Source organism: Aquila chrysaetos, chromosome 7 (assembly GCF_900496995.4).
Source record: "Aquila chrysaetos chrysaetos chromosome 7, bAquChr1.4, whole genome shotgun sequence".
Lineage (NCBI taxonomy): Eukaryota > Metazoa > Chordata > Aves > Accipitriformes > Accipitridae > Aquila > Aquila chrysaetos.
Window position 1 is genome coordinate 21,566,312 of NC_044010.1, and position 23,157 is coordinate 21,589,468.

Consider the following 23,157-nt stretch of genomic DNA (forward strand, 5'->3'; position numbering starts at 1 on the left):
AGCTTTCCCTGCCTTGGGCAACTTGCAGTTTAAATTAGAAACAGCCCTTTGACAGCACACAGTGGTGTGTTCTGGCTGGGGGTACAGGTGAGGAGAAATTTTCCAACAATCACACTTGAGTGATTTGTATTTGTGACACATTCATTTTCATTCTGAACATAATTGTAATAATATACTTAGTTGGCTATCAAACCAGGAGAACACAATACTACAGTAAACATTAGAAAACTAACAGAAAGAATTGAATCCTGGAGACTTGAGGGAGCATATTGTTTGGCTGTGAATATGTTCTGGGCAAAGGAGAAAGTAAGACTGTGGCACAGAAGAAAAGCTGGGAGGAAAATACAAACAGGTCATAAAATAGGAAAAGCTGCCAGAGCATGAGAGCTTAAAGGAGAAGTAAAAGGAAATTAAAACTGAGGTATACCAAAGGAGAAAAGCAGCATGGAGCCTTGAGGGTGAAGAGAAAGGGTATAAATCTGATGTAGAAATTATCAGAGAGAAAAAATAATTTCATGTGGGATAAGACATCAGTTAGCACAAAACAGGGAGATTAGCTTTTGCCTTTGGGCTGGATTGGAGAAAAGAGAGATGTCAATAAGAATAACTGGAATGGATGTAGTAGTCTTTGCATATGATGAAGGACTGAATGAATCAATAATACAGAAAAGGACTGAAAAGGTTTTAGTGGTGAGGGCTGTGTTTTCAAGGAAAAAGTTATACCATTTGGCACAGCTCTTAATGTGAATAAAAAAGAACAGGAAAAGGGAGGCAATGCGAACAGAAAGGTCAGCAGCATTGCCCAATGAGATAGAAAGGGAAACAGATTAAACAATAATTAAACAACAGTAATTCCAGGAAAATAGAGTCTGGCTTTTATGTCAACTCAACAAGAGTCTATGAAAAATACAATTGTTTGTATCAGGAATATCCCAAAATGCTGTTACCATGCTGTGATAAGCTTTCAGTCATTACTGCGGCTCTGTATAGCTCTGCTGTGCTTTCTAATGACAACTCCCTACTAACATTCAAGCTTGTCTATGTGGGCTAAAAAGAAAATCTAAAAGTATAGAGTAGGGTATTAAACGAATTTTCTATAGCTCTGCTTCTTCTGCAGTAGACCTTAATGGTTTACAAAAAATGATTTGGAACTGACAAGCAACAAACTTGGATTTTAAAAAATTCTGCTTTGAAGTGAAGCTCACACCTTTATCTCTCTGGTTTTGTCTATAAAAGGAGATAGATATGCTTTAAATAAGATCGGACACTCCATGTATCCTTATAATTGTATTAACCTACTAGGCTACTTATCACCTTAGGGTGAGTCTTTCCCCTTAACCCCTTTCAATGTCAATGTTGAAGAAATTTATCACAGTAAATTTTTCCTCAAAAATCAATATGCACCCAGTAAACATGTCAGATCTAATATGAAAAAAAGTGTGAAAATTCTGAAACAATTTCAGGCTACAGGGCTAAGTGGGTCTCAAAAAATTGCCCTGTTTTCTGAATTGTCTTGAAACTTTCAGAATAACTTCTGCCTGGCACAGATACCTACTGAATGAGGGTATTACGAAAACTCCACTAAATTTTATGAGAAAGCAGAGAATTTTGATATGGCTGAGCTTGACTCCACTTATCACTCATTATGCAAAGTGTAAAAAGAAACACAATGTAAAAGACAGTGCAAAGATCAAGCTCCTAATTCTTAAGAGGAAAAAGATCCAGAATCCTCTTTATCACTGCATTAGAAAGGGGAGGCTACCCTTCTTTTTATCTTCAGGATGGGCTTGTCAGTTCTGGAGAGGTACCACATCCCAGTGACTATTCCACACATTGGGAGGAGTTCATCAGTCTGATAACTCCTCTCTTCAAAGACCAGATAACTATGAATTACGACTTGCCCTAAATTACAGTACAACCCCTTTTTAAATGATTTTACAATTTCACTGGTTTTAATTAGCTGTCGGGTTGCTCATCTGGGCACAACGGTGGCATGCTGGGTTGCAAACAGGGGGACCAGAGTCATCCCTGATATAATACTACTGAATTTATCTCAAGAAAGAATTTAATCCAGAGAGACTAAAGGCTACACAAGCCCTGCCCTGGTGAATTTCATTGGTGGGCAGCTGTTAGGCTCTGGGGAAAAGGCTACCGAGTACAAAGGACCAGCTGTTTATGCACAAGCTGGCACAAAAAATGACTCAGGAGGGAACAGCTCCCCTCCCTTCCAGCTGGTCATGCTCAGAAACACAGGATCAAGAAATGGATTCACAATGAAAAATGCCCTACAATTACGGGAGTGGGCTAGGATGACTACATAACATTACTCTGAACACTAACAGTGGTGCTGCAAACAGTTCCTTGAGTAAAAGCAGAAGCAAGCATTGTAAAGCCAAGCAACAACTTATAGCTGGGCACACAAAGGTGAAAAGTCATGTAATTTGGCCAAAATACCATCCTCCAGATTTGTATGATGATATACAGTATGTGGAAACTCACCTATTCTATGGCATCTCATTGCAAAATCTGGCAAGTTGTGTATTGAGACTGTAACGCTAACCTGTGTTACTTCACTGATGCTCAATTAAGGTTAACATGAGGGTGTAGTGAATCACATTGAGCTATATTTCAAGGTTTGATTATAAACCATGTAGGTATCCATTTTTATGTTGCATTTATTTGCCAAAAAAGACCATTCTAGCCCTCAGGGATCTGGTTCTCAATACAGTAATTAATTTTCCAGGTTTGTAATTAAACAGCTTCAACATGGTACAATCAGTAGGTAATAACATTCAATTAAAGACACAAGATGCATTTTCACCTTAAAATGTTTTTACCCTTGAAGTGATACCAATGGAAGAGGGTAAAATAGAGTATTAACACTTTTCAATTACGCTAAATGACTTTAATCCTGCAAATGATGTCCTACTTTAATTAGAAGCTCTTCTCTTTATTACAGCATGATGGATGTCCACTTTATTAGATTCAAGTGTGACACTATAAGCTCACTTTACATAAACATTACCATGTTATTAAAATGCTCTACAAGGAAGGGTTTTGAAATGTTTGCTAGCACATCAGTACTTCCTACTTTAATTTCAATATGCTATTCTACTTTCCCTTTGGAACAATTTTCACCTTAGTGAGACTCACAATACTGTGCTTTTCCAGGATGTGATCCATGGAGGCTAGATCTAAAGTTCTCCAAATAATACACTGAAAGAAACACACTGAAGATTAAGCTTACACTCATACAAGCTTACACTCATAAAGTAACAGTGTTGCATCTTTGTAAGCCACAAATGCGACAGAACACAAAATGCCGTCAGTCTTGGTCCTGTCATTCTGGACCAGTTATCCGACCTTGTGAGAAGGTGAAGCACAAGCAGGTGGAGCAGAGCGGGAGATCTGTGGTTCAGTTCTTATATTTTAACTGAGCTGGTACACACAATGCCTCCAGATTAGTCAAAAGACACACGTGCACTGAGTTATCTCACATATCACCGTATGGGAAAAAGTAGCACAGGGCTCTGAAAAGACTAATTTAGCCAATGGAGAAGGGTACATAGTATAGACCCAATGACAGATGTAGCCATGACAGGCTTCCTCAGGGACCTGAAGAAGGCACTGTCCTTGGGCATCCATTTGCCCCTTTTAATCTTTTTCCAGGTGCAAAAGAGAATACAGCACATAGTTTAGAGTGTTGAAATTTAACATACATGAACTGCACATTGAAAGTGAGAAGGCCTGAATTCTGCTGTAACATCATGCCAGTACAGCAACAGCAGTAAAAAAATGTTATGGCATGACATTCAAATATTAAGCTATAGAAGTTAGTATTGGCTGGTGGCAACATTGATTACTACATCAGAAATTTTTATTTCAAAAAATGACAGTAAGGATCAGGGAATATTTCCAAAACCAGATTCAGAAATTTCCTGAGACAATTTTACTGAAGAAAGCATCTGCGTATTCAAAACCTGTATCTGTATGCACTATGAGAATATGCCAATGCAAATCAGCTTGTTAGATATATATCTGGTTGATCATGTCTAGACAGGTTGTGAACTGTAATTAGACTCTGATGATTAGTTAAAAATTGAGTCATACCTTTTATATCTACTGTTTGTCTCATCCACCTGTTTGTTGGGGGCTTCAGAATGAAAAGTCTTTAAGATATATACTGTTGCTTTCTATACATTTATACAGCACCTAGCACAAGTTTCACCAACTTAAATGGCCTTTGAGTTCTTCACAGCATTAATATTTTAAAAAAACAGCAACGAAAGTGTCGGTAGAAAACAGTGATAGTTTAAAAGACAAATTCCTGTGAAAGATTAAAAGAATTTGTGAAAGGTAATATAAATAATTTTCTTAAAAATTTAACAATACAACTATTTAGAAAGGCTTGAAAGACTTATAGGGTGCTTGTAACTTACCTGGCTTCCTTCTTTTTGCCAGAAAACAGCTGGCTGGGGATTTCCTTTAGTTTCACAAGGAAATGTCACTGTTCGACCCTGGGCTACAATCTGGTCTCGTGGTCTCACCACAAACTGTGGGGGAGCTACAATGTAAGAAAAACCATGGTGTAAATTTAGGATATTTTGCAAGGGGGAGATAAGGAATATTGAAGGAAAGAGACAACTTTATGGAGATTTGTTTTATGCCAGAGGACGTAACACCAGAAACATTAATTAGTATAGACAGAACTAATATATAAACAAAAACAACAACAGCAACAAAAAGAGCAGCAATATCAGTATGTGATATCCCCAGTTGTGGGGAGGGAAAAAAAAAAAAAAAAGGAAAGAAACATTACAACCATACATGCTAGAGTAAATTCTGATGACAATAAATGCTAAGAAGCAGCAGTCAGGTGTTTATGATGCCAGCTCTGGATGTATTCTACCTTTCGTCTGGGCAGGTATCAGCACTCTCATACCCTCTGCGCTTCACATAGCTTGTTGTTGTGCTGGAACTATTGTGTATTGCAAGGTATGAATTAGGATATACCGACCGCCTTTTTCAATCTGCCCCTCTAGACACTTAAAAATGATTGAGAAAGGAGAGGAAGGTCTGGATGGCAGTAGAAAGACGGAAGTTCAAGACCTCATTCACTTCTCTTAGGGGTAGTGTTGGCAAGAATGGAGTGGGAAGGAAGACTTGCTGTAAAAAGAACAGTTGCTAAACCAACATAAACTTGGGAGATCCAGATTTCAGCTTGGGTAAAGACAAGAAAGAAGCAAGAGTTGAAGAGTTAGTGGGCAGCAGTGAGTGGTGAGTAAGAAGGAATAGGTATTCCAGGAGATCAGAAAGAGACATGGAGAAGAAAAAAGGAGAAAGTGGAGTTAAAATAAGAAAGAAGAACCAGGACTGTGTTTTCAAGTAGATGGCATTAACAGTATTCAGACATAGGGGACCAGGAAGCACAGTCAGAAGTGAACAGTTTCTAAAAGGGAGCTGTAGTTTGACTTGTCTGGGGGTACTGATGGAGAATAGAGAGTCAATGCTTGGTGGGAACAAGAAGGGAGAGAAAAGGTGTTAATGTGCAGAAGGAAAGTGAAGAAGCAGTGTTGCAGGATTTAAGAGAAAAAACTTGACATCGGTGACTATGTTGAGCATGATGTAATAAAGCAAATGACTTTTCCATGCATGACATGCAAACCCTTGTCTTGGTTCAACATTGGAATTCACTGGAACTGGATTTATACTATTTGACATATCTTAAAAATGTAAGCAGTATCTCCAAATATTCTCATCAAAAGATTAGCTATCTTTTGGGGCAGGCTGAAGAACGGGACAAAATAGTAAAAAACCCCCCCCACATTCATTTTCTTCTATTCTACTACTGGTTTGGTGGTTGTGGAGAGGGATGGTTTAGGAACACTAAGCTTTTAGGTAAACAGAATTTAAGTGTTTTAGAAAACCATATTTTCATCATTATAATTACAAACTATTTAATTAGGCACGAAGAGCAATCAAGACCCAGCTTCCGATTACACCTGCTGACAACAGAGACGCAAATCTGCTAACTGCACAGAAATGTATGCAAATCTGATTTTTTTTGAAATACACTTTGCAGTTATCTCATGAGGCACTTCCCAAGGCTTTACAGATCAGCAGGAGTCTAAAGAGCACAGTTGAATAGCGCTAGTATAATGCACTCTTAAAACAAGAACTGTAAAGCGCTTAATAAACATGGATCACCATCAATTTAGAAGGCAGAGGGTGAGGACAACACAAGGAGTCTTCCTTCTGCCTCACAATCCTAAACATAGGTTTCAGCCTCTCTGGAGAGAGAAGTGTCCACCTCTTCCCCAGGCCTCAGCTGGTGTTAGTCTTCTGAAAGGGCAGGGATGAAGGGCTAGGTGCCCTGCTGCTGCCCATTTATACCCTTATGTTTTGAGGTTTCTATAAGAACACAGGTGTTGCTACACATACTGTAGGATCTGAACTCATGCTGTACTATTCCTAAAGTGCTGGACTGCAGCAAGTTACTTGTTTTTCCCTCACCTTGTTTTACCTAGCATATCTGTATGCAATCCCTACAGGTGTCAGAAAACAGTAATGTGGTAATCAGCACACATTCGATCATATGGGAAGGGAAAGAGAGAAAGATCTTTGAATTGTGAATTAGAAACCTCCATTCCTATAGGCATACCTTACACTAAGGTATCTCTATAGTTCTGACAACCCACTTAATAAAGGCCACTGAATTAGTTCAGTATTTGCTGCTCAACCATTGAAGGTCATTTCCCAGGATATTAATCTAGAATCAATAAGCAACCTCTGGCAGAGCAGAGAGCAGAAAACCTCTAACCTCTTCAGGTGTTATATCTGCATTTGACAGGAACTGTGCATGAGTCCTATGTCTATGCTGTATTATGGGTGGCCTCAAGACCATAATCTTTCTATCGTGCTGCTAAAAACCTGTTGTCGGGAGACCATCCCATAGACCATACCTGAGCATGATTGATACCTAACATCACTTCGTAGGCATGCTTGGTGCACTGGGGGTATGTTATGCAGACGGTGCTCTGAGGCAGCTCAACAGAAGGAAGAGGGGCATGGCATTTCCATGAGCCTATCTTTCAAATCATGTACCAAACACAAGGTAGGTGAGTTTAAGGGTTCTTCTGAAACATTCTCACACACACAAGGCTGTACTGTAAGTCAATAATTCAAAGCTCTGAGCAGATGTAATATAACTGAATTTGTTGCTGTAGCAGACTTTCCAAGCACCAAATTAAGGTAATTTGGTAGTCAAGGAACAATGAGACATAAACATCTTAGTTTCTACCTAGTTTACAGTTTTTTGACCTACCCCTAACTTTGAACATCTCTCACTTTTCTATGAGCAGAAGAAGGATCCTTTCTTTTGCAAAAGGAGACAAGGAAAGGAAGCAGGAATTAAGGCTGTAGCTCAGTCCAGATAATCTAAATGACATGGATTGACCCTGCTGGTCTGTTCTCTCCCTGCCACACACCAAGTCCTCTCCAGCATTTGCCATTCTAGGTGACCAGAAGATCCATGGCCTCATAGCTACTAGTTTAGACTTTCTAAAGACTCCAGTAAACAATGATGTATGGTTATGCAAGGATATCTTATCCAGCTTTTCTCTGCAGCCATAATTACTAGAAATTCACTATAAAAATAAATAAATGAATCAGAGCTTTTATTTAAATATTATCTCTTGATCTCACAAGGACCTGACTGTTATTGGTCACTATGTTAATTAGAGCACAAAACCAATTCCTTCAGCCAAACAATTTAATACCATAATTTTAAAGAGCATGAAAAATGTCATTTTGGAAAAATAAAACCTTGTATGTGTTTTTTTAATTCATTCAAAGGCAGGGTTCTATAATGAAGGAAACCCCCATTTTGTTCCAATTTGTTGTCATATTCAGCCATAGCTCTGTTTATAGACAGCCTTTGATAAAAATGACATTGTTTACAGCATTTAAAGAATATTTTCACCATATCAGTTTTATCTATCAACTTCTAGTTGAATAATGCAAATTGAAAACTGAAAGTAACAGTTAATAATTGCAGGAGTAATTCTTGGTCAAGTGTAACTACCAGAGCAGTAAGACTGACATTATCCCCAGAGAATGCAATGCGACCCTGCTCAGAGACAGCAAGGCTTCTTTGACAGAATAAGCACTCGGGCTCTTCAATTCTCCTAAAAAGAGAGCTCATTATCTTCATATATAGATGCTGTTTATAAAGATAGAAAAATATTATTACTCCCATTTTGCAGAAAGGTTAACTGAGATCATGACTTGCTCAAAGTCCAGCTTCAGTGGAACATTGGACAAAACCTAATTCAAGCCGTTATTGCTTCTCTCAGAGTAGGTGAATTTTTAAAACATTCTGAAAAGGTACAGTTAGAGAAATAACAGCAGGCTGGATATGCTTCAGCTGTCAAAGTTATGTGGTACTTTAACGCTTAATTCAAGCTAAACATTAAAGTCATTAGAAGAATCTGTTGAAAAAACTGTTACGAAGCAGCAAACTGAGTGTTGTGCCTATCAGACTATTACCCTTTACTGTTTCAGATGTAACATTAACTGGATTGGAATAAACAGAGTGGAAAAGCTCTTGCTTAATTGACATTTGGAAGTCAAAGACAATGGCTCTAAAAGAAAATATATTGCTTGGATTCCAGGGGACTAGCCAAAAATATGAAAAAAAGAACAATTAAGACTACAGACCTAGTGTACTTCTATTGAAACTTCTTTTCTTTTTTTTTTTGAGAAATTTAGATAGTACACAGTAAATTAGATTTGATTTCTGGCAAATTATGCTTTGATGCTGCATTCAGCAAGCGCTGGCTTCAATCAATGTCACACTAAAGCTCTGTTATGGTAATAGCCGCTTGTGAGGCTGAGCGGGATGATATGGAAATCAGATGGTTGAACATGAATAGAAAGCACAGGCCATGTACGAGGGGGCTTTGAGATGAGGGGATGGGGGGACCCTAAGGTTAATCACATCATGTTCAGAACTGTTTTTACAGCACAGAACAGTATTCTACTGCAAGAATTAAAATGGAGATAGAAAAGCATGAGCAGTAGTGAGCATTAGTTGTGTGCAAAATGGGAAGAGTGTGCTCTGTTGCACTCTTTCTAGATGTTGTTTTATGCATGACTGAATGGATCTTTTATTCTATTAATAAATGTATATGAAGGTAGCCTCTACTCAAGTGTTAAAGAGCTGTAGAAAAAAAAGGAAGAAACAAATACTGTAAATGATTTCAAAGTGATTTCTCAACTCTTGTCCAATCTTAATAGTTAGCAGAATCTCTAATCTGTTGGGATGGATTGTATTCATTTCTTTCCCAGCAGTGTTATTGAATAATAAAGGTTACACTGAGTCACCAGGAGCTGATAAAGCTGCTGATAGAGAGAAGCTTGACTGAGACAGTGAGTTCATCCCTCCTAGGTGAACTCTGGTCTCCTGGTAAGAAATGTGGCAAAAGACTTAGAAGGGGAGGGGAAAATTACCACAGAAAAATGTGAACTTATAGCAAAAAGTACACTGATCCCGTATCAAGTACTAGCAACATTTCTTCCAGTGACACAGTTTTGTAAGCTGATCTTGTGATTTGTGGTTCACATTGAATTCAACAATCCTAAGGGAATTTTATCGTCACGACTTGCTCATAGCACCTCCCCCGGCCCAGGTATCCTGGGGTTCATACATTATATATTGCTGTGATTTTAATTAAAAGTAGATAAGTTTTAGTCCAGCATTGCTACTGCAAGCAGAAATGGAATTGTAACCACAGCAACTAATATCAGTGGGATTTTTGTTGTTGTTGTTTGGTTTTTTCCTAAACATCCTCAATTACCTAAGGCAGCCACTATGAGACCAAACTCATTTTACATAATCCAAACATTTTTCAGATAATGAAAACTTTAGTAACCTTTTAATGACATGTACTTAAATAAAATGTCCTCATATACCATGGCACATGAGGCTTTATTCAAAGCTCATTGAAGTTGTAGAAATTCTCCTATTGGCTTATGTAGTTGATAGTGAACTGCAAATGAAATTCATCGTGAAGATTATTTAGGCAAGCCAAAGTGATAAAGATGAGTGCTTCATTTTAAACTCAAATTGTTTATTATCCATAAACATATTTCTGTGACTGGTTCAAAGGGAGAAAGGGGAAAGATGCTGACTTGTAAATGTTCTAAGCAAAACTCAGATAATGCTCACTGACACGGGAAAAAGCTTTGAGGAACAAGAAACACACTGGCTGGTAAAGCACCAAATTCTTTAAGACTCAGTTCTGCTTCCAGCAGTGAAGAAACAGCAGACCAACCTAATATTCCAATCTACAGTCTTTTTCAGCATTGTACATTTGCAGCAATAAATTAATTTCATAATTATCCTTTGAACAATCAAAGTTACACCTGGTACAATATTCAGTATCTGCCTGGAAGTAAGGGAGTCAGTTAGGGGGATGAGATAATGGCGCCTTCCCCAGATTGTCTTCTGACTTCTGGAACCCCATCAACATCACAATCTTCTTTTGCAAAGCCCTCAGAGACTTTAAACTGGGTATCTCAATGCTCCTCTCAAATCCTTACCACAGTGACAATATTCATGTGGCCACTTCAGCTGGTCTTTGATACGTGTTGCTATTTTAAGAGATCAAACTCAGTTCCAGTCTTACCAAATACAGATCAAGACTTGCCTCCAAGATATTTACACGGAGGATAGCAGAAGGTCCCAGGGCTCCAGCTGAAGTACTATGTATTTTGAAAAGGGAGGTAACCCTTGACATCATCTATGGAGTAGGATTACTTATTTGTAGGATTGCTTTGCTGGTTCCAGATACTGGCTTAGATGACAGTTGAAGGCAGTACAGGAATTCTTGAAAGAAAATAATGATCCCCCACCTTTGTGTGTCATTAATTAAATTTGCCTAGAAGGTCTGGTAGATACTGGACTTTTGGGTGCTTTTGTGATACAAATGTAAAAGAAAACTGCAAAACCCTACTTAAATACCTTGCTGTAACAACATTTGTCCTTTGCATGGCATGAGCTGCCAAAAAGTGCAGATAGGAAAGTTGAGGAGTTTTGAAAGATGTTTTGCAAGGCTACTATTGCTGATGGAGTAAGTATAGGAAAACAGAAAATATGTCCACTCTCAAACACTAGAAACCTGGGCTGAGTCAGCAGTTCTTTCCTCAGAAGTTCAGATCTTCTTAATGGGTACCAAAAGTGATGTGTGGTTCTTAGGACACAAAGTTATTAGTGCACTATTAGCTATGACTAATGATAAATCAAGGGTGTAGCCTCTGACACAGGAGCCATTACAGAAGCCTGAGAGGATCACAGCTTAGGCCTATTACTAATTCAGATATTTCTTATCAGGGATAAACTAATGGAAGTTAAGGATGGTCATTTTCTTTAAAGTGAAAAGACTTCTCAATCTTATGGTGTGCTCCAATGATTAGGTGTGCTCACAGACAGGGAAGGATGCAACTTTTTAGCACGCTAGTTATGACTGAGTTGCCTGGAAAATGAGTTTCCTTTTTTTCTCTGCCATGAGTATCATGTTAGCATAGGAATCTATAACTATTCCCTAGTCTGTATGAGTGCAGCTGGACTTTGAAACAAGTGCATAGATCTCATTTTGTGGACATTGTTTTCTTCTTTAAGCATGTTCTCTTCCTTGTTCATTTAGAGTGTTCTCCTTCTTCCATGATTTCTTCTTCAGGTGGATGGTTCTGCCAATAAAAATGAGGAATGGGTAGGTTGTGGGGATAACAAGTGATTCATGAAGCCCTTTACTAGACCTGTGATATTATTTTAAAATGACATGGGTGGAGGTGGCAAAGCAGGTACTTGCTTTGGATTCCTCTGAAAAGCAGCTTCCCATAACCTAGAGGAGTATCAGTAATCCGTAGCTCGGATACCATCTTTAACATTGACACCGCTTCAAAATTAATTCTCTTATGTCCTACCCCAATAGATCAAATAAATACACAAAATTAGAAGCACAGGGGGCAAGCAGGAAGAACTTTTAGCAGACTGAATGAAAGGAAGCACTGGGGAAGAGGAATCAAGCTACCTACAATGGGACAGAGGTAGAAAGCAGGGGGAAGTGAGGTCTCAGCAAGTTTATTACCAGGACAGTTCTGGTGTAAGTGTCCTTCATGCTGCTCCTGTCTCATGGAAAGTGAGAAATTCCTTTTGTTTTGTTTACTGTTTCCAGATGAGCCATGTAAAAACACAACAGTGTGAAAAGATCACACTTCAATCATTTGAGAATGCTAAACTTTCCTTCACACCTGGACTAATTGTTCTAATCTTCAATTTAAATTCAGGTTCTGAATTTCACATTTTTCTCCCTCAGTTCTTCTGAAACACTTAAGCAGATAATCTCTGAAAGCATGGAAGCATAAGCATTTTTTTCTTTCTTTGCAAGAGGTGAAAGAAGTCTAGAGAATCAATAACACTAACTGTCCTATGTATTTTGACACATAAAATCTCTCTTTTATTCCTGGATGACCTAAAAGAAAGAAGTCGGATAAATTTGCATACTAGAAAAAAGAGATGCGAGATAAACAATGATGAAGAAGCAGGTTTGGTTTATATTCAAAGTTTCTGTGCCAATTTCAATTAACCTAACAGCCAAATCTACATTTATCATTTTTATAACAAAAGTTGAAGTACAAAAAAAAAAAAAAAAACAAGAATACTACCAAGGCTTTGTTCTTCCTTCTTCCCTAGGACTAATGTCAATAAAACAAAACTATGAGAATAATTATAAAAAAATCCAGCTCTGTCTCCTACATAGCAGAAGAGAAACACATCTACTTTCTGCCCCCCACCCCCATTTCCAGTGCTCTAAGTTCAGCATCAGCACTTTTCCTGACCCCCTCCTCCTCTTTGTTTTACAGTACATTTAAATATCAAGTTTAAATATCTGGTCGGAATTTCATCTCAACATTAGACTGTAGCCTGCTCTCATTTAGTCATACATCTCTATTTTATTATATATTGTCCAATAATTTCTTTTAAGCAGCCCCTGCACCTTACAGATGCTCCTGGAAAATCCCTTCTAGAAAGTCCTTCACTTAGTTTTGATGCCTTATAAAGAGAGGTAGCACTGATTCTGTCTGCCCAATAACTTACATTACTCAGGACTTTGTCTACTCTAGACAATGCTTTTTAATTTTTTTTCTTTTTCCCCAAGTGTCTGAGATTCAGGATATACCTTTTGCTCAGATCAGATGGAAAAGTTGCGCTTTCCTAAAATCTTAACACTTGAGCCCACTTGCTAATGTAAACTGTACCATTAGGGGATGGCTCGTGCTACTATAGCGTCTGTGAGTTCAGCAAACAAAACAAATTATGCCAACAAAAAGACACGTAATCTGCCATGATTCCTTTTGCCATGGGAGATAGCAGGAGGCTTTGCTGGTAATGTGTTTAAAAAAGAAAAACATACCCCTTGCTGATACAGTACGATTTCATCAAAATGAGTGTAATCTGTTTATCTCCTTCAAAAAAACATGAATTCACATGCTGAAGAGAAGAGCTAAGAAGATGATGAGAAGTGTAAAGAGCCTAGATAGGCTAATAGGTTATATCTATAGTGAGAAAGATGGCGAGTTCCTGGTTTGTTTACCCTTGAGAATAAAAAAGGCTGAGAGGAGATACTCTGCTCAATTTGGGCCACTGTTAAGTGAAAAGAGGAAAAAGAGTGAGGAAGAAAAAAGACTATTTATGCTGACTGACAATGCTAGCATTCAAGGAATGGGGCATACACTAGTTTTGCTGTTGAATAATACTGAGATCATATCCAAACTGTAATATGGCTAGCAGCAATCAAGCAAAGAAGGTAAAGGGAAAAGTGAATGGATTAATGTATTGATTTCCATGTTCCTCTTGAAGGAAAAGTGAGTGATTTCTCCTTTTAGAAAAAAGGAAGGGAAAAGTTTGGGGGGAGCAACACATCAAAAGGCTTTTTCATACACTAATCTTCAAAGACTTGTGGAGAGACTCAGAATCCACTGAAGTAAGAAAACAATTCCCACTGATTTGAGCAAGATTCAGGAAAGTTAAAAAAGATTTACACATTGAACTTCTTAAAACTTTCCTAAGCTAGAGTTCAGCAATAAAAAAGAAAAAAAAAAAAAAAAAATATGAGGTACTTAATCTCTTCCTGTACTTGCTGTAACTGGGTTTTCTCTAAGAGAAACAGTATGAGTACTGGGACATACTTGGTGCCACAGTGGAATGAGCCAGGACGTCACAGTATGAAGCTAAAACTTCAAGTACATGCACTGCCATCTTTCACACTTATTGAAGAAGAATCCTCTATCAGATCTGCATTTCTGTTCTGACCACCATCTGGCATACCCAAGAAGACTTGGAGCAGCTGGAAATGAAGCCAAGTTTTGTGTACCAGCATGTAAATGCTTGGTGGGTAATGTGCTCAGTGTCCACTTGCAGAGCCATTCTGGCCTATATATTGTAAACGTATTTCTATATCTGAAGACATGATAGGATTCAAGTTTAAGTTCAGCTATTAGACTTTTGCCAAGGTAGAAATGCTATGGACTTTAGGATTTTTGACTGGTCTTTAAAAGGCTAAGAAATGTCAGAACAAGTCAGCTCCGTATTTTAATCTCTTACTGGTATACAAAGAAATCTGAATTTCATTCTATGCAACCTTTTCTCTTTAATCTGAAGAATTTGCCTATTTTTAAACAAGAATGATGCATTATTCTTTCATTTAAGTAGGAGACAAATCCAAAAAGCCTAATGTTCACTGGTGTCCTTACCCTCTTCTGAAAATTTCTGTAGGTGGTAGCAGCAGGCAGAAAGGCAACATACCATACTACAATATAGATTTGAGATTTCTGCCACTGAAAGATGGCACCGTAGTGCCAAGCATGATCTCATCTCTTCTGTCACATACCAGCTGCCATTACTGATATTTTATAAATCCTCAGTGTCTCAAGTGAAGGTGATATATTTATGAATATACTAAAAATAAAAGCATTCATCCTGTATAGACTTTCCCTGCAAGTGTAAGAATGGAGAAGAGATCTTTCTCACTTACCAATCTGAACCATGTGAACAACATAGTTTCTAGTCACAACAGCTAACACAACTTTGTTTAAAATACAGACCTTTCTATTTTATGTTTCATGCTGCACCACTCTTAACAGATCATTAAGTCATGCCAGGCTGATTTATGTCATGAAAACTTCCCAGAGCAGAGTGAAATGCATCATACAGTCACACTGCACTTAAATGTGAATAGACTGCATTTAATTAATATGAAATTTGGAAAATTCATGGCGGGTGTCTTATCTGTTTCTCTCTTCTCCAACATAGTAGGGAAGTGAAATTTTTGTAACTTGGTTGGTCTCCCTTTACTTCCTTAGCTAATTCCAAATACTTAATTTCTGTCCAGGTGGCAAAAGTATCTAGCTATTTGCTGCATGTCGCTTCTTTCTGGGAAGATGAGTCATAGCATATCACTTGACTTACTGCAAGGCAACTGAAATGCAAAGAACTGTATTTTCACTTGGACATAGCTGAAATTAATTTGAAAACGGAGTACTCTGTCATCTGAATGACTTTTTGGATGATTACAAAAAAGCTAACTGAAACATTAAAGAGATCTTCATAGATCTTCTATTTGAACTTCAGGTGCTCCGTCTCAAAGCAATACAGCAACTGCTTTTGAAAAGAGGGTCAGTGTTATTTCAGTGGGACTATATGAAACTTTTGGGCTCCTCCCAACTTTTGTGCTTCTTTTAGCAGCTACTCTCCTGCCCAACTACCATAAGAAATACAGCAGAATGTGAAAGTGAGAAAATACTAACTTACTCATCTGGAAAATCCATCTAATGAGTGAAATAACAATAGAAACAGTCTAAATAGGGATAAATACAGTTTCCTAAACCCACCTGTTGTAAATCCTGGCAGAAATCTTTTCAAAAGCTTATAAATAAGAGTTCATCTATTTTAGAAACAGGCAACACATTTATTCCTAGTAGCGAATCCAAACATGATGAGTAATCTGGCATAGAGCTGTTAAATTCACCAGGTGCCATGCACCTCGGGCAGAACCATACCTCATTTTGTCTATGTAGTATATACCATATGTTAATAACTGCTGCTTGAACCAAACATGGTCATTGGTAATCCCACTTGAATTTTCCACTCAAGCTGATATTTCAATAAAAATAGCACAACTAACCGAATGTAAATATTTGAAACAGGCAAAAACTGAATAGAAAATGAAAATTATTCCGTTTGCAACAAGAATTGCAATCCTGGAACATTAAAAATACATTTCTCTATTCTTCAGTGACAAGCCACTGAAAGAAAATGGTTTGGTCTTGTTTAAAACAGAATAAAGACAAAACATGTCTTCTTTGAAATGGAGGTAGTGATGAAAGGTAGAGGTACCTAGATAATTCTCAGGTGTCACAAAAGAATATAAACTTTCAAACTGCTCCCCTGCAGTTTAACACACACATAAATATATAAATATGCTTCTTTTAAAATGTCACCCTCCTAGAGAGCTGTGTGACACACACATAAATATATAAATATGCTTCTTTTAAAATGTCACCCTCCTAGAGAGCTGTGTGCTTAATAACATTAAGTAGTGTTTGCTTTAGCTTCCTTTCTGTAAGAAGATGTATTTTTGCTCTGCATTCCAGTTAACTTCCTGAACAAAAAAATGCTACAAGATTTGCCTCGCCATTCTTGTCAAATGACAATTTTAACAGAAGATGACTTGGGCTTCTTGGTGGGGAACTGGTGGTGGAGAGGGAATTTACTTTGTTTTGCCCTACTGTTTCGAAAAACAGGATAGGTAGCCACCTGCTTTGCCTACAGAGATATGAACTGTAGAAATCAGTTCCATTTCAGGTCCTTAAGCAAAAAACAATAAAGGTATACACTCTCATAAGGACAGCATTGCCTTTTTCTACAGGTACAGGATCAGATAAAAGTGATCTAAAGAAACTGATCTGCTTATACACAGCAATCACTACATACACACTTGTATGGGAGTTCTATATGTTAAATATCTTTGGGGTTGGACTTGTTTACTTAATCTTTTCACAATTCACAAAGATAATCACTAAAATAAATAATTTGATAAAGACCGTATGCCCATATAATAATTGTTTTAAGGTCAACCATTCTAATTTATGTTTCCTGAATAAATCATGTAAAAGAAGAATTTTCTTTGTACCAGATGTTCAGTTGCAACAAAATAGCATAGGCAGGGAATATGCCAAATTGACCACAGCATGGTCACACAAGGGGATCATATACCTGGACATAAAGTAACTTGAGACCAAGAACTTCTGTATAAGCTTTGGAGATGACTCAATGGCCTGAAAAGTCTTAAAAAAGAATCAGTGCCCTGAAATGCGACACCATCAACACTGCTGAAATCTGTAATTCTCTTGTGAATCTCCAGTCATCTATTTTATGTGGCTTTCACAGAGTCTCTGCTTTGTGATTTTTTTTTCTTGCCTTTCTTTTAAGAGTGAGCAAAGTGAGAAAAATATCTAGAAGTAAAATACTTTTAATCTTGTAGCATTTTCTTAGTGAATAAAGAAGCAGCTGTAAATCCTCCCTCTCTCTAAAAAGAGAGATTTACATTAGAAGTATACTAAATTCATACTATATTTTCTAAGCAAAGGAAAATTTTCTTACGAGTTTACTCCAGTTTTACACTGTTAAAACTCTTCAGAATTAATTTCTGGAGAACTAGCCTAATGCCAAAGTAATATAGTAGTGATTGGGTTTTAAATCTTGCTATCAAAATCCCAAATGGAGAACAGCGAATTTCCATTCTGCACAGGGAATTCTCCAGGTGTGGATAAGCCATGCCGTGACTGTTGAGGTACCTGGTTTGGCTCTACATATGTTATTTCAAGCAAGCTAACAAGCATGGGATCGCCTTAGTCCTGGAAACAGAGGCCTAACCTGGATTTTATCTTTAAATTATTCCAACCTTTCTTCCTTCAAACTCGTAACAGTGAAGGGATGAGACAAGTTCAAACTCACAAACTTTAGTCAAACAGGTATCTAACAAAAGTTTTGACTAAATGAAGACCAAATGCCTCAGCAATCTCCATAAACACTAGTACCAACTTTTCACACTAATCCAAAAAAAAAAAAAAGAAAAATCAGAGTAACCATATTATTATTCTAAAAGAGATATCTAAACACAAACTCTAAAAATCAGGTGTAGTGCAACTGGTTAAACTATTTAGAAAATCCACATAGGCACAGAGTAAAACATCCGTGAAAGAAAATTAAATATGTTCAGGATATTTCTGAACACCAAAAGTGAATTTCAGCTACTGACAGTTGCAAATTTTCCATTATGCTCAGTTATATTTTTACAATTTTTCAGAAGTAATTTCAAAGGCATAGGAAAAAATCAAATTTTCAGTGTGAGAATTAAAAATCCAGCGGTTGTCCTCCTCTGGACTTGTTATTCAAAAAAGTCTGCATCCTATACAGTGCATTCCAAAACGCACTCCAAGATGACCCAAGGGCAAAAATCAATGATGAACTTTCTTAACAAGCACGGAAATCTACTCCATCCCCTTTTCAATTTCAGGACTACTTCATTTCAAAACTCTCTGAAAGATACAAGAAAGACGGACATGCAAAGCCTGTGCTTTTACTGCTATGCAATAAAAGCATAATAAGCTGATCATTTAGGGCCTGGTAGAAGCTCACAGAAGTCAATACAATCCTTTCTGTTGATTTCAATGGCTTTTATACCAGACCCTTAAATAGACTGTTAAAAACATCTGAATGAGTGATTTTGGCTCAGTATCACCACACCCACCCTGTTGCACTGATTGGTATTTGTTGGTGATTTGGCAAATGCATTTATACACAACACAGCAGAAAATAAAAAGTTCAGAAATAGCACTTCGTCAGTCAAAATCACTTGCCTGGTGTTAGACAGTTAAAACTATTAAGCACTGGCTGCTAATTTCAGCCAATTAAATGCTGTTGCAAATGAAAGATGAAGCATTGCATGAAGCCATGCTAAAATGGATAGAAGGATGGTTACTTACCAACGGGGCGAGCTGTTGACATTACAATGGTGTAGTGAGAACATAAAAAAGAAATTAAAAAAAGAAAAGAATATCTGTCAGAATGCATGACGTGTAATGTTACCTTCCACTATGGATACTACCATGATTGCTAACCCCTCAAATGACAGCCTAAGTAAAATGTTTACTGTTGTTACTGTTTAGTCACGTGCCACTATTATCACATTTACTTGAGCATAGCATCTGAACAAGCTGACTGGAACCATTCTCTGAGAAACATTTTTATTATCTTCGCATGCCATCATCAAGTATCATTGTTAATGCCTGATAAAAGAAAAATTGCATTGCATTAGCACAAACTTTTAGATCCTGATGGACACATCAATTTAAGCTGCAGACTGCCAAATGTCATGCCAGTAGATGCAAGGCTTTGCTTTCTGAGTCAAATACCAATTGAATTTTAAGCATGACCAGTCAGTACAGCAGTAAGGGCTACAGAAAGCCCAGGACAGTTTTTCTCATTCAATAACAGGCATGAAAGCTTACAGCACACTGCTTTTTCCTCACTGACAGTGCTGATGAAAATATAACAAATAGGCTGAAATGGCCATAGGGATTTCAAGCCAGAACCTCCCAAATTACTGCTTAGATAACTTCTACTTCCTAAAAAAATTGCTGCTAAATGACTGACAGGTTAATACTGTTTCAGGTTGATATCAAGATTGAAAGGTGCTGCTGCAACAAGTGATTTCTTGATTATAGCAACAGCCCTTCATTATACTTGTGCTGGGGAAGAGGGCTGTCAGTGCCTCTGTTAATAAAATATAGACATCCCTTTTCAGAAGAGCTGAAAAGTTGGACATAAAATTGAGTACAGGTTGCAACTGTGTAGGTGAAACCTCCCTTATTTTAGCAGCAGAAGTAGTTACATATTTCTGAGCAACAGCACATTCTTTTTTTCCTTTTTTCCTTTTTCTTTTTAAGAAGTTAACCAGCTCCACATGCTTATGTGCAGGCTAGGTTCAAATGTAAGATATGCAGATTCAGAGTTAACACAGCATGCAAGGACCTTCTTAGTTCTCAACCTTTCTATGGCTTTATCCTTAGTTTGGCGTACCCACTTCATTTAGCTATTTCAAGCCTGCTGCCCTTTCTCACCCATTATCTATTTGAAGACTTTCTGGCTTCTGGTATTACGGACATATCCCTTCTTCTGGAGAGAGATGAGGAATAAGAGGGATATGCACCTTTCCAAGAGAGGGTATGAAGGCTGAGTCACAGAATTCAAATTCTGTTGTTGTTTGTGACAGCATAACACAAACTTCCTGACTGCATCCTCATCCCCTGCTTTGAGAAGAGCCATCAATGAAGGAGCTAAGGATTATGCTGTTGTTGCCAGGTTTGCAGCTGTAACTACACAACACCTGCAAGGACCAAGGCACCCTCAAAGTAAATTTTGAAATGCTATGTGGTTTTGCTCCTCTACATGACAAGTGGTTACAGTAAAAGCAGTTTCAGACAAAACTGGCAAAAGTTTAAGAATTCAGAATTAAGGCTTCCTTTAATTAAAAAGACCATTGTTTGTGGTCCCTCTAAAGTCAATGGGAGTTTGCCCAGCCCTTTGTTTCCAGAAAAATCAGAGTAATAGCTTTCTCCATTGAATTTTTTGGCTTTTCTCATTTTCTGTGATATCCTGAACATTTAGTATGTTTATAATATCGTGGCTTCCTTTGTGTTGGATAAACACTATGTATTTGACTGTAAATGACAAACCCAGGGGGGAAAAATATCCAAGATAATGAAAACCTGCTTTTACTGTAGGAAAATCGATTCAATTATATACTTCCTTGGGTTTTTTTCACCTTAATTTCATCAGGTCCAAGCTTCAGTGATTTCAAAGGACTTTTTGCTTGGTTCTAGCTATTGTTTATATCACAAGTCTGGGTAGCAAATCTGAAAGGCTTGCTCCGGTAATGTATACAGTGGACACAGTTCAGGAGTGTTTAAAGGCTATCGAATTGGTTGCCAGATTTATTGGATACCATGACTCTGCCTGTGACAAAGGAACAGAGTGAGAGTATTTCTGGGAGTTCGCTGTAGTGACTATTTTTCTCACGTTACAAAATGGAAGAAGTATCTCTTACACAAGCATATAGCAGGTAAACCTATTTCTTCCACTTAAAATGGGAAGAGCTGCATTATCACTTATTGTCTAAAGCAAACACTGAGGTAATATTTTAGCAGATGGATTATCACAATTCTCTCTTTTCTTTGTTATATACTAACATCTCCCCCCACCCCCCAAAGCCACTCAGTGCTTTTTTTCCCTTTGAATTCAGCAAATTAAACTGAACTGTGTCCATGCATTAAATGGATGGAAATGGAAGCTGGCCTCTTGGGTCAGTTGACCCCGGTTCTAATAAAGCAATCCACTGAGACTTTGAACATTTGATTTAATGTGTATGAAAAGAGGAGAACAGATAAAGCTAAAAATGTTTTTATTAACCTTTCACAGCTCTACTGAAAACCATCAGCATGCACCACTAAACTGTGAAATAGTGTCTGCATGATATCCATTGTGCCAAATTGCTGCTTATCTTTTGGAATGAAATAATAACTATTATATTCTATTTACTCATATGGAAATACTAGCCTACAAACTTTTTCTCTCCCCATGATCTTTAGCATGTCTATATCTACTGTCACAGAAGACATTTTGGCAACTCATTATTCTACCGGTCTTAAAACCTCCTTACCACATCAAACAGCAGCACATAAACACTGAGTGGATACTAGAGACCAAGAATATTTTAGGAGAGAATATGTTAGTCTTTACCTTGTAATACTTACAAAATTTAATTAGGATTTTCTTTTTCCTTTGGCTAGGGTTTATCTTTCAGATAAAGAGTAATGGCAGAGAGTTAATTATGGCAGAGCTAATCACATAATACTACTATCTGCATTATGTTTGGCATTATTAAACATAGTTACTTACTATACTCCTTATAATTATTAGAGAAAGGAACATGAATAATAGCCTAAACTTATGGCTCACTTATTAAAGTCTATGCCCACGGTTACGTAGTGCTTGCTTATGCACATATATGCATCTGTTCTTCAATAAAAAAACATTGGAACAGCTCTTTAACTGCAGGGAGATCCTATCCTATTGAAGTAAATTAAAATTTTGCCTGAGATATCAACAGGACCAGGATTTCACCTCTGTTGTAAATCAGTGCAGCACCCACAATTGCAAAGGGTATGTGAAACCCAAACAATGTCAGGTAAGGATGTGGCCCATTTCACCAGAAAGCAATTTATCCTTATAGGACACAGACCCTCCCTCCACAGGAACACTCACCTCGCACAGTGAGTGTAGCAGAGGCTTCCACTTTTCCAACTCGATTCTCAGCAATGCATGTGTAGGTTCCTTCATCTGTGCTCACAGCCTTCTTAATGCGCAAAGTGTAATCATCTTTGATGTCATACCTGTGTTACAGAAAAGGAATGAAAACTCCTTCTGTAGACAACAGAAATGAACAAAAACTCTCACCTGGAATATGCCAGTCTGAATCTATCTTGGAGCCAACTTTGGAAGATAAATTATTATCTAGCATTAGATAATTCCACTAAGCATTAATCTTCATGACATTTTTATTGCACTCTGCATTAGTTAGAAACTTTACATAAAATTAGTATTGCTATGTTCACTCAGTATTAGGGCTTTACTATTAATATCATTCACTTTGTCCTTGATCTAGAGCAATAAGATAAAATTAAGCTATCAGACATCAGTTATCAATACATGACAGCTCAAGTTCATCATGCCTTTAACTATGTGAGCTACACATTTTACCTTTTGCTGATCTGGAAATTTCCCTTTCTATATAGTTTTTCTCTACAGCAGCAACCCCTTAGGGAAATGGTGAGCACATTGGTAGGATCTGACACTACATGATTACAAACAACAGAAAATATATTTAAGCTCTGGAAGGTGACATTTATTGAAGAGGCACATTAAAGGAGATTTATCAATTTCACAGAAATACTACAAAATTATTCATTAAGGGT

The 23,157-nt window shown here is 37.5% G+C and overlaps 1 protein-coding gene across 16 annotated transcripts in view; it reads right to left on the bottom strand.

The window, feature by feature from the left end:
* Positions 1–23,157, bottom strand: part of ROBO2 (roundabout guidance receptor 2) — a 952,677-nt gene that overhangs the window by 105,552 nt on the left and 823,968 nt on the right. For 11 of the 16 annotated variants that reach the window (XM_030020193.1, XM_030020192.1, XM_030020191.1 and 8 more), the window contains exons 6-8: positions 22,448–22,575; positions 19,108–19,119; positions 4,440–4,564 (exon numbers count right to left, since the gene is read on the bottom strand). In XM_030020193.1, the coding sequence (XP_029876053.1) occupies positions 4,440–4,564; positions 19,108–19,119; positions 22,448–22,575 (265 nt within the window). The remainder of the gene's footprint in view (positions 1–4,439; positions 4,565–19,107; positions 19,120–22,447; positions 22,576–23,157) is intronic. The other 5 variants (XM_041124896.1, XM_030020184.1, XM_030020195.1 and 2 more) reach the window with 1 other exon arrangement.